Here is a 12,442-nt window from a genome sequence, read left to right as displayed (position 1 = left end):
ACATTCAATCACATTTGACTTGAGCTGCCATAAAGCAATTCTCTGGCTGGGCCTTAAAGCTTATTTTTTTATTTTAAAAACAAACCATATCCATATATATGGTTACGACTCGAGTGTAAACAATGCTTTATTTACCTCAGATTTCCGTGAGCAGCTGCACTTTCTTTAGCTTTCCCACCAAGCACTTCGGTTTTGGGGTTTTGACTTTTTGTGAATGTATCAGTAACTGCTCCTGAACAGCAGAGGGCAGTAAAGACGTCGGTGTGGTGCAGATAGAAGCAACAACAAAACAAACGTCAGACGTCAGTCTGTAGTCCCGTCGTCACTTGCATGCGACCCGTCTGTGCTTTTGTTTGTTCCGCACACGCACACACCCACTCCGACAAGATAGATAGATGGTCCTCTTTTTTTAATTACTGCAATTTTTAAAACCATAGCATAGTTTGATTTAACGTTTTAAGCGTCCCGGCCGCTGGTTTGGTTGGTCAAAGCATCAACATGGCCGTCTCGAACGACCTGAGACTGTTCCTGGAGTCGTCGTTAAATGAGATCTTCAAAGCCACTGTAAGTGACATACTGGATTCAGTGGACAGGACTTTGTGCGAGTATCAAGGAAAACTACACAGGATGGAGGCTGAAAACGAAGACCTCAGGCGGATGATCTACGCACAGACCAGCACGGAGTCTTCAGCCAGAGGTACGGTGGTCTCTGGTCACTGGTGAATGAAAATTAAATAGTATTTGTTCTGTTTTAAGTTGTGTGTGTAAAATGCTAACAGGCTGGCCTAGCGTCACGCTGTCACTGACCTTTTGTTCAGAGTCAGTCTGTGGCTATTTGATGTGACCATTATAATCTGTACTTGATTCAGAATGTTGATGAAACTGCAATCCGGCAATCACTTACTATGTTATATGTCAATAGATGTTTATAACCCAGGACTCAGGAGTAAGAATTGATTGATTGATTTATTAACAGTTTGCAGAATTACAGTACATTTCAAGTACAACTCAATGCAAAAACTGTTAACTGTGAGTGGACTACACCATAAAGCATTGTACTTGTTTACAATAGGGCCCACCATTTTCAATTCACCAAAACATTGAGAGACCTACGGATATACTGCAACACTTACTGTATTATGTAAATCTATGTTTATAACCCAGGAGTAAGAAACTGCAACCTTCAAGCACCTTAAGCCAGTGTTTCTCAAAGTGGGGTCCGGGGACCCCGAAGTGTCCTTGAGGGAATTCCACAGTGTCCCCCAGCAAAATGACTTAGTATAGCAAAATTACTATAGTTTAATCAGCAGAAATAGCCTAATTACAAGCTCACTGGGAGCTTGTAGATCTCATATTTTCAAACATGTTTACAACACACAATCTTGTATGTCCTTGGAACAATATATTTTCAGATGGGGGGGTCCACGGACAAATGCATATAATGGGGGTTGCTCTTGGCCTGAAAAGGTTTGAGAACCAATGGCTTAAGTGCTAGGACCAACAAACTGTTATTTCACTGCGTGTGCGTGTGTGTGTGTGTGTGTGTGTGCCACTGTGTGTGTGTGTAATAATGATAGAATTTGGAAATCATGTTGTAGTGTCAAACTACTACTATTTTGTTTATAATTTTTGGGACATTGATTTCTTTTCACAGAAATGAGTGACCAGGACACGGCACTAAAGTACGAACCTCTGGAATGGAATGTTTCTAGCTTCACGTCTGCTCAGGGTATGTTCAAAATGTCCATCTGCAGCAGTGACAAGAAGAGCTCCAGGAGAAAGAATAAAGACAGGCTGAGGGAGAACAGAACGCCATCTGCCTCTTTTTCACTACCAGCCACCCAAATGGTTGAAGAACCCTGCTGCGTGACTACGTCCGATGCAGGTGTGCCTGACTCGTCTTTAATATCAATAAAAAACGAACCTGCCCTGGTTGACCGCGGCTGTGCTATTGATCTCTCCAAGCCTCCATCTCTCCTCGTTCCAGTTCCTAGGACAATTAAGGCAGAGACTAGCCCCCCTTCTATCAGTTATGAGAGCCAAGATGTGTATGTGCCTCTGGAGCCATCTCTGGGTCCTGATCAAGACTCGACAGGTGGTGACAGCGAGGTCAAAGTCACTGTTGTTTCCGACAGATTCTTGGAGGTGTGCGAGGATGAGGATGCAGCTTTTGTGAAGTCCGAGGAGGAACCTGACGAGAATTTACAATATAGTCATGATGCAGAGGGGTTCTCTGAGGCAGAGTTACCTCCTACTGAGCATTTACTGAGCTATTACCCTGAGCCAGAATTGGACGCTGCTGATACAAGTGCAAAGGAATTCACACCAGACATGAAGCAGGTGCAAAAGGAACATGTCCCTGAAACAACAGATTTTTTAGAGAACCGCGACAACTTTCTGCGTTGTCCTGTGTGTCCCAAAACCTTTAGTCGAGCAACCTCCCTCAACATCCACATTAAGACCCACAGTGGTGAGAAAGCGCACAGCTGCGGTTATTGTGGCAAACGTTTTGGGCGGGCTGACCTCCTGAAGTCACACAAGCGCACCCATACCGGCGAGAGGCCCTACTGCTGCAACATCTGCAGTAAGAACTATGCCCACCCCAGTCAGCTCAGGATACACAAACGCGTTCACACTGGAGAGCGACCTTACTCGTGTCCTTACTGCGGGAAGCGTTTTAACGAGCACAACCAGCTCAAAGTCCACCTACGAACCCACACAGGAGAGAGGCCTTACAGTTGCAACGAGTGTGGTAAAACCTTCAGTAATGCAGGCAACCTGCGCATTCATGAACGGATCCACACAGGAGAGAAGCCATACTGCTGTGCTCAGTGTGGAAAACGATTCAACGGTCTGGGTGATCTGAAAACGCATTACAGGATTCACACGGGCGAAAGGCCCTATAGCTGTGAGCTGTGTAAGAAGACCTTCAGCCAGGCTGGCCACCTCACAATACACATGCGAATGCACACTGGAGAGAGGCCATACAGTTGCACTGAATGCGGGAAGAAGTTCACAGTCGCGAGCAGCCTCAAACTGCACCTGAGGACTCACACGGGGGAGAAGGAGTATATCTGCTCATACTGTAGCAAGAGTTTCAGCAGGTCTGGCCACCTGAAGAGACACGAACTGGTCCACACCAAAGAAAAGGTCTTCCTCTGCAGCCAGTGTGGCAAGACTTACACTGATCAGTCCTCCCTTAAAAAGCACCTAAAGATGCATGCAGCCCGGGAGATGAAGGCTCAAATGGAGGGAAGCACCAGCACAGCTGAGGTAAACTGTGATGCTGCCCAGTTGACCGATGCTGACCTGTCTTCAGCTGTTTAACCACCTAAGCCCTATATATATATACATACATACAGTACACACACTTCATTGTATGACAACTTGTGAAAATAGCCGATCTACGAGCTCACAACGCGCTGCGTTGCAACACATTGGTTAATTTCAATGAATGGTCACCTATTATGATATGCCCAGAATAAGGATGCTAGCAGGGTTCATGTGGTTAATAAATGTGACCAAATCCTTGAGGGTGATTAAGCTAAAGGCTTGGAACAGATCGTGCTGTATATGATTTGTGTTACAGTGCAATATGCTGTCGTCTAATCTTTGCTGTGATTCAGTAGGCCTACAATATTTAGCAATACGGTATTAATGATTAAATTAATTATCACTGATGATTAAAATTGTTATTCTCCTTGTAGTCTGCAGGCAAGCCCTCAACATAATGTTACCAAAGTCTCTTAAACATTAAATATTTTGGAAATTATATGGGAAAAGAAAATGCTTGAATGGATTTTTATTTAAATGAAGGTGCTTTATACTCCTTAACACTACTAGGTGGCAACAGGTAGACCATTGTGCAACATGTTGATTCTACAAGCAAATCATTAATATTGTGCTGTATATAGCTTTAAGTATATGGTCAGTATTCTGCTCATATTGAACTGACAAGAATGTATTTGTATAGGCCTAATGCTAGAGTATGAGACACAGATGTTTTAATACGAATAGAACTGCATTCAACAATATTCCTACTCAATAACTGTTTTACAAGCCATACTGATTTTAAAGATGAATGTTGTGATCTTAGAACATTTGTTATAGGTTGAACAGTGTACCACCACGAAAGTCTATTACCACTAAGTATGTACAAGTCGGGGTGCAAGTAAGAGTGATGTAAAATGTGTATGATGATAGGGCTACTGTAAGTGTTGTTGCAGCTGAATAAGATGCCTACATAACAAGGTATTTTGAAATGGCTATTTATTACTGGAAATTCAATGTGGAGTTTTTCTTTTGTGTGCTTCATGTCTAAATTAAAAAAAGATAATGCAAATTTTCCCATACTTTTATTTGCTGCTTATATTTAACACATCTAATAAATTAAGGCAATGGTTTTATATTTTTAAAAGACCACAACAACATTACAACACAAACAATAGAAGCCCACAATGACATTGTATTGCCGTTAACATATTTTGTGCAGAAGAGCTAATGCCACACAACATTAGTTATATTCAGAATAACACATCTGTGTCCTTTTAACAAACAACATATACACGTAGGTCATTGTTCGTACAGTAGCAAATACAGATTTACCTCCTGACGTTAACCCTGGTTACTCTGGCAACACAGGCCAGATCTCAATGTCTTCTCTTTGGACAGATAAAGCACAGGTTGGATGCTACTGCTGAAGTCCATCAAGCCAAATGCAATATAGTGAATATAGCAGTGGAACACATCAGGCGAAAAATATTGCTTGAAAGGGAATAGTGCTACAGGTGGAAAGTAGTTAAAGACTATGATGGCCAAAATGATTAGGACCATCTTGAAGGCTCTCTTTTTGACGGGGTGCATCTCGTCCCGCCCGGGCCCCGACTGCTTGAGTGCCCAGAGGATCGCAATGTTACAGAACACCATGAAGGCAAACGCCGCAAGGATCAGGACGGTGAAGGCCATGTCGAACTTGACAATAGTTCCCACACACTTGCAGACAGAGTAGGCCAGCGTGACGAGCCATACTACCGTGACCAAGGCGGCCCTGTGGTGGCGGTCCTTCAGTTCTGTGAAGGTGATGGGGTGGAGCACGGCCATGTAGCGGTCCAGGCAGATGCAGGACAGAAAGAACGGAGAGGAGTCTTTGACGCCGTAGATGAAGCGCAGTACGTACCAGGTGCTGCTGGTTGTCAGATAGACGAGGTTGGCGATCTCCAGAGGAATGGTGAGGCAGAAGAAGATGTCCAACACCGCCAGGTGGAGTATGAAAATGTCAGAGGTGGACGAGTCCCCTTTGTTCTTGTGAATGAGCCATAGCACCATTATGTTTGCTGGAATGCCTAGTAACATGTTAACGAGCTGCAAGCTCAGGTACCAGATTAAGACGGCTGGCATGTGTGCGCAACCCTCGTACACCGTCTTCTCTCCATCACTATAGTTGATGGGTCTTAGGGAGATGAGCAGCAGCAACGAGGAGTTGATGTAAAACACCTCCATGATGGCTGGATTGGTGTGGTCTCGCAGGAGGATAATAGTGATAGTGACAATAGTGATCCACCTGGGCAAAGAATGAAATGGTAACGTCAGTATTTACAGTACATTTCAGCATGAGAGAGAGAGATAATTGGAGTCTGAAGGACTGTTTACTTTTCTTATCAGACTGTGTTCCTATCATACACATCCATGCATGTGCACTTCCCGTAAAGCTGTTATTTGTATATATCCTAATGGAAGATTAATATACCCCCAACTGTTGCACATCACTGAAAGCCAAGGTGCCTCTGCTCTCGAAGTAACCCCTTTTGTAATTCACGCTGAACACATTCAGAACATATTACAGGTATATTCTAACTTCTAAATATATATTCCTCATGGAAGCACGCACTAACTCTGTATTGAAAGATGATATGCATGTGCAGACTAACTAGAGAACCACAGTTTTCTTCGGGTTACAGTATCTCATTAACTTACTGGTGGTAAAACATTAACACTCCGTTTAGCACACAGCAATGAAATTCATGTTTACACTATATATGTACTGTATTATGGCTGTTAAGCAGAACAAGTAGAGAATATAATGTACAGTATATGTTTAAATGAAATGCCGGATGACATTTGGCTATGCAAATAAAGAGACACCTACCTGTTCAGCAGTAAAAACGTAGCACAATGAATTCAGTGGTTGGTGTCCCCACTCCCTACTTCATCATTGTGTCTGTCACTGTATAAGCAAAAACTGAGCCCTCAACTCAAAATGAGATGTAAAAAAACACCCCTTCACTCGTGACCCAAGACAAGAGATCCTCCTTCCATCCAATCAGTGTTGAGAGAAGGGTGTGGAACCTGGAAGTTCTCCCTCTGGATGTCATGATGTCTTGTTTGGCCCCCACCTGTAGGCTAATACAGTCATTTTCCACAGCTTTAATAGATTGTCAAAATGATATACTATATTAATGTAAAAGTAATGCGACTTACAATTAGGCCATTCATGACATTTATAAATGTACACTGAAATCAAATTTGGTTTGATGAGTTTGATTAGTTTGTTTAAAGATGTACAGTAGCAAGCTTGCCATTGTCTGTTCACACCGATTGACAATGATGCAACAGGCCATTGGTGCCTGACGGAAATTTGGTGGTAAACAACTGATGCAACAGTCCAGAAGAACCACTTTTGAAATTCATTGTAATAATGTGTAATCTGTTACATGACTCTGACATGATCTTGAGTTGTGATTCCTGTCGGTTGATACAGAAAGTGACACTTGTCACAGCCAGCTACCTTTCCTATGCAAAGAAACAAGGTATGTCCAAACCTGATATGTCCAGTGCTTCATTAGCCCCTCAAACAAACAATATTGGAACGGCGTCATCAGGCTTTATAGTAGGTTGAATCTATGTACCTGGCATTGGCATGCCATCTTATGAAACTTTGTTTACATTTGTGTAAACAAATAAGGTGTGTCCTGACTCCTTTTCATTGGCATATGTTCTCGTTGCATTGTTTGTTCAGGTCATTTGATCACTGGATTGTACTGTATACTTAGAAACAACAACATGTCCTTTGCTTCTCTCCACAGGTTCCAGCACAGCATCTTTCATTGTTCAACACACTCATAAGTCATAACATGGTAGTGAACAAACGTAACTTGGTAATTGTGGTAAAGGCATACCTTTAAATCTGAAACATGAACCACTAACATACCAAATAAATTCCAATTAAATTTAAGTTAAAGATAATATACATTGCTAATCTGGGGGAATTGAGCTGTCTGATGTGAAGAGAAGACTGCTTGCTCAAACTGAATGCAAGGAATTATTCAACTCATGTTAATCAATATGATTAAAATCAAGAAAACTCCTCTTGCAGAATGAATTAGTAAGGTATACACTGAACAAAGATATAGTTAAATGTTGGGATTTTTTCAAAAGAATATTGGTATTCTGTAATAAAACATTTTTAAGTCCGTAATTGCCAAGACTCTAGACTAGGCCATTTCATTGCACTAATTGTCCGGGCAGGGTTTTCTATGAGCACTGCATGCCAAGCATGATTGCATTTCTTGTTAAACTATTCCTGATGTAATCCCTTCTGAGGGTGTAGAGTAAATCTGCTAGATAAATTACATCATACTATCAAGGGGTATTTCATATCTGGTCTCCACTGGCTATAACATCATAGTTGAATCAGGCATGAAGTACTGTTGCTGGTTGGAAATTCAGTTATCGTTTTCTTCACTGTCAATTTACATGAACACGGAACGCTGAACCATCTCCAGACAACCAGTAAACTTGGTTTGTGCTGCTTCCATGCTTACTGTATGACATTTAACCTTTGATTAACTTTGGCGTCATGCCATTACATGTAAAATGTTTTCAGATTTATAATGTTTTAATGTAATTTGATTAAGTGATTAATAAGAGTTGTTTAAGCAGTAATTATCAATACAAAATGGAAGGGCCAATGGAAAACTAGATGTGTGAGGCAGTCATACAAAGCTCCCTTTTACAATAATTGATGGCATTAGTGGATTGTGTCTGTTAAAATCTACTTGACAGAAAATCTTAACAATTTGCATAGTTTAACAATGACAGAGCAGATTAGCAGTACATACATATTAGCTGTAATAATTGATTATGCTATCAGTAACACTTTGTATGATTGGGAACATTGTGTACATTTTTAGAAACGGTTTAATTACTAAACCAAACACTTTAGTATCAAGCTGTAGAGTGTTCAAATACAGGGGTCTTACCATCTCTTCAGCTCTTTGGTAAACAACATTTATTCTTTGGTCGGATTACTAATGTAGCACCCCTACATAGTAGAGAGATAGTAGAGGTTGGCTCACTTATATTACTAGGTTCTGGGCAGTATGGGTGAAAGACTCACAATGAGACTTCTGTACCTGTGACATAGAACAGCTGCAGGCTAATTTATTACACAAACATACATAAACAAATACATACATGAACAGTACTAGTACATGGAAAAATACCCCCCAAAAATAAAACAAAATAGAGCTCTTTGATTGGAAAAATATCCAAAATGGACTAAACTAAAAAATGGAAGAATTGACCTTTGAATTGTCCTTCAAAATAGTTCTACCCGGGTAGTGAATCTCAACACTTGAGTGTTCTGTGAGAATCCTGAGTGAGAATCCTTGAATCCTTTCTATTTCAGTTCAATACTTGCGACTCTGATGTGTTCGTGAATCAGTTCAGACAGTCACTGCAGAATCAGAACCAATGCAGCTGGCCACGCTGCATCCAAACGCTCCCTCTGCAGACTGTTGCTCACTGGGACAAGCTCGCCATCATACTCTCTTTGAAACCAGACGTTCACCAGGATCACAAAAACCAATCTGCACATAGCAGTACAGAATAGATAGAATCAATTAATTTATAACACTCTTTTTCTCTGTTATTTCTCTTCCATATGGTACCATATTAACTTCTTATTTATCAATTAAATCAAATCAGTTACTCATTTTAAACCCATTACTCATGGATATGAAATATGAATACTGTTCACACTTTGTGCTCCATATATGTCTCAAGTCTAGCAGACCTTAAGCAGCAGTATTAATTGGCAAAACTAAATAAAACATCCTCACCTTTTCCAAACATTATTTAAATGAATGAAATAAATAAAGCACATGTATCCATTAAAGGACTGACACCCTAACTTATGAACTGTTGTCACTTTTTAAAGCAACATTAAATAAAATGAATTATTATTTATAGCATCAACTGAACAAATGAAATACTGTAGAGTGTAGAAGTACTGTAGAATGAAGTACTGTTTCCCTTTTAGCATCATGACATGAATGCAGTTTTCCTGCATTAGGCTAAACAGTAGGCCTAACTTAAAACAAAACCTCTGTTTGACAAAAATAAATAAATATAAAGTTATCCAAAACAGACTTTTCACAACATCATCACATTACTCCAATTGGTTTTTGTATTGTATCTAAACACCTTGTGTTGTTGGCTAACAAACACACAAACTTACTGGAGTTCTCAGCAATATAAGAACACGGTAAAACTCCACAGGAACCGGGCTCTCACAAGCAGCACTTGGTTAGCTGCTTGTACAAGTACCTTTCTGCAACACTGCTTAAGAATTGAGAAGATTTTTAGCTTATTTCTTTGCTTCTCAAAATGAGCAGGAGATCACTCTCTCTGTCAACTTCACTCTAGGGTGGATCAGTGAAGAATGAATGGAGTAAAAAACGGAGATTCCCTCTAGTGGTCAACATGTGAATTGGTGTTGAATAATTATATTATAATAATTATATTATATTATAATAATAATTATGAATTAGTGACAGTACCATATAATCCATATGGGTTACACTAATTTCATGCAATCAAGCGAGAGAACTGATACAGGATAAACAAGTGAAATTAGAAGTGATGAAACCAAACTAATTAGCAGACAAAATTGGAAATGGAACACTATCAAACTGAACTGTATAGCTTTTACCTGTAGCTATACACTGCCAGGGGCAACTGGGTTGAGTCGAGTTTGAGAATTTTATGATGTTGGATATGTCCATTTATTGTACATGTACAATAAATTATAATAGCCTACAAGAAACTCAAACGAAAGGCATTGAACGACAACCTACATGGCATCAAGATCACGGTCAAAAACTCTTTGGGTTTTCCCCTTGCACACCTGGGTCACATAATCCACAGCCAGGTATAAGTAAGTACCTACCCCCTGTGGTGGTTGCCATGGTGAGCAATAATACCTTTGCACCATGAGGTATATTACGGCCACCCACTGTGATTAGAATGACATCAAAGTCATTATCATCAAGGCCAAACAAGCAATTTAAATAAAAACAAAACAAAATAAACAAAGGCATTTTGTCAATCTTTGTGGGGTTCTCTCTCCTGATTGGATTAAATTTATGTCTCACCTGAACACATTTTCTGTTTATTAAAACGCGGGAGAAATGGGGAGACCCGTCGCTGAACAAACACTCTATAGCAATCATTACATATCAGGATATAAAGCGTTAACTTTTTATTTTTATTTTATAATTGTTTTTTTTTTTTTACTAAAAAGTATCACTTACAGCACTTTCACAACATAAAAATAATAAGGGAGTTACAACATGGGTTTGATACTACAACCAATTTAGCACCATTTTATGTTTAATATTTTACAATCATCATTCGAAGCCGACTCATAATAGGGACAGACACTAGAAAGGAAATGGTTGCATTCACCAATAATGTATTATGAGCAGCAAGAGAATCACATAACATAACGTAAAGTAAACAAGACATAAACAAAAGGATATAGCTACTTTATGTGCAGACGTCCTAGAAGTAGATTACAGTGAGTTACACATTGTCTAATAACACCCTCTCTAACTGAACTCTAGGCTCTTGTAAACACATGGAGAAATGTCTAAATAAAATGTTTTTACAGTGTGATCATAGAAACATTTGATAGCTAGTTCCTGCTGCTGGTTTAAAGGGACCTTTCTGAGTGTATCTCTGCTAACACTTAATCCCCAAGTTACACAAACAGAAATCTCTTCTGTGTTTCAAATATTCAAACTGAAAAACATGAGTCATTCTAAATGTATTTAACCATGACTTTTAGAAAGAATAAAAACTCCTGTATATATATACACTGTATAGACGCACAGGGGATCTGGTTAAAAATAATTATTTTGGTTATGACACCACATTGAAAGAAATCTAATAACCAAGGAGTCGTTTAGTACCGCTAGCCCACCCAACCACATTCTACTCTGAGCCCTCCCAAACCAGTCCTTTGGTGACTAGGCCATTAGTTACAGAGCAATGTTTAAGCTTGAATTCTATTGTTGATGACATGAAAACAGGCTGGCAGTGTTTTCCAGTGCCTTTAAGAGCGAGTTCTTAAGACATATTACATATTAGCATCACACATTATGTCCGATTTTCATGTCTTCCTCACAATAGAACAGTAAGATTTATTCCAAGCTAAAACAATGGCAAAGTTCTTTAAGGCCACAGGCAAGCAAGGGCTCTCCAACACATTCAGTGAACACCATGCTTCTCCTCTTCAATTCTATTCTACGTGCAAACGTCTCATCTTCTCAATAACTCTCTCCTTGGTTGTGCTCTCATCTTTTTCCAATGTTGAGACAATGTCTCCAAATTCATACAAAGTTATGACATACTGCTATATTAATTACACAATTGGTAACAGTACTGCTTCACATCAGTTATACAAGTGAAATTCCATCTGTATCCTGTTTGTCAGTCCTCACAAATTGTGATCAACCATTTGTATTCATTCTAAAAATAGAAAAGTAAGTAAATAGTCAACAATTGATTTCATTCATTCAGTCATTGGGTGTGATTAGGGTCAAAGTACCTGATTATTATTTTTTTAATATCAAAACAAGATTGATAATCACAGCAAGCTAATTAAGTTTGTTTCCCTATTCAGCAATATGAATGTGGTACACATAATTGCAAAATAAATTATTTCAGCCAATGCCAACTTTGTGTAAAAGTATGTTTGGGTGTTCATGTTCTATTCCTTGTACCGCAGAGCAGCATGAGTTAGAACTAGTCTTCTGGGAGTGCACAACAGCAGGGTGATTTATCCATGGTGGGAGTGCTCAAATGCAGGGTGATCCATGGTGGGGAGTGCTGATCACCTTATTAGGTGATCCATGGGATCTCGTAGGTGCCATTTTGTCCGGTGGAGTCATCAAGTCAGATCACAGCAAGTTCCACCCCGATCAGATTTTCTGATTGGTGAAGTGGGTCGGAGAAAAGGCCAGGGGAAAGGCAACAAATGACAGGATCTAGGATCCCTAGACAATTGGACTCCACTGTCCAACTAGAATTGTCTTTGAGTTTTTGAGTGTGGAGAGCATGTGGAGTGATTACATAACATAGTCAGGGGTCTTGTGACTGT

The 12,442-nt window shown here is 39.8% G+C and overlaps 2 protein-coding genes across 2 annotated transcripts; one reads left to right on the top strand and one right to left on the bottom strand.

The window, feature by feature from the left end:
• The first annotated feature begins 352 nt into the window (after positions 1 to 352).
• Positions 353 to 4,302, top strand: LOC310878658 (uncharacterized protein). The gene is made up of 2 exons (XM_083793027.1): positions 353 to 697; positions 1,655 to 4,302. Exons 1-2 carry the CDS (start codon positions 499 to 501, stop codon positions 3,325 to 3,327), a joined length of 1,872 nt encoding a protein of 623 aa, XP_083649153.1. The 5' UTR covers positions 353 to 498; the 3' UTR covers positions 3,328 to 4,302.
• Positions 4,303 to 4,614: 312 nt separating this feature from the next.
• hcar2 (hydroxycarboxylic acid receptor 2) lies at positions 4,615 to 5,499 on the bottom strand (the record flags this gene model as incomplete). Its single annotated transcript, XM_083793356.1, has 1 exon — positions 4,615 to 5,499. The coding sequence occupies one exon, from the start codon at positions 5,497 to 5,499 to the stop codon at positions 4,615 to 4,617; it is 885 nt and encodes a 294-aa protein (XP_083649482.1).
• Between the last annotated feature and the right edge of the window lie 6,943 nt (positions 5,500 to 12,442).

This window comes from Protomyctophum parallelum, assembly GCF_964188405.1.
Source record: "Protomyctophum parallelum genome assembly, chromosome: 21".
Classification (NCBI taxonomy): domain Eukaryota; kingdom Metazoa; phylum Chordata; class Actinopteri; order Myctophiformes; family Myctophidae; genus Protomyctophum; species Protomyctophum parallelum.
The sequence above is the reverse complement of the archived record's forward strand: the minus strand, read 5'-3'. Positions and strand labels throughout refer to the sequence as shown.

Coding starts and splice junctions, on each gene's coding strand:
- LOC310878658 (XM_083793027.1), top strand. CDS start 499: ATGGCCGTCTCGAACGACCTGAGACTGTTCCTGGAGTCGTCGTTAAAT. Junction 698..1,654: donor CACGGAGTCTTCAGCCAGAG/GTACGGTGGTCT, acceptor TTCTTTTCACAG/AAATGAGTGACCAGGACACG.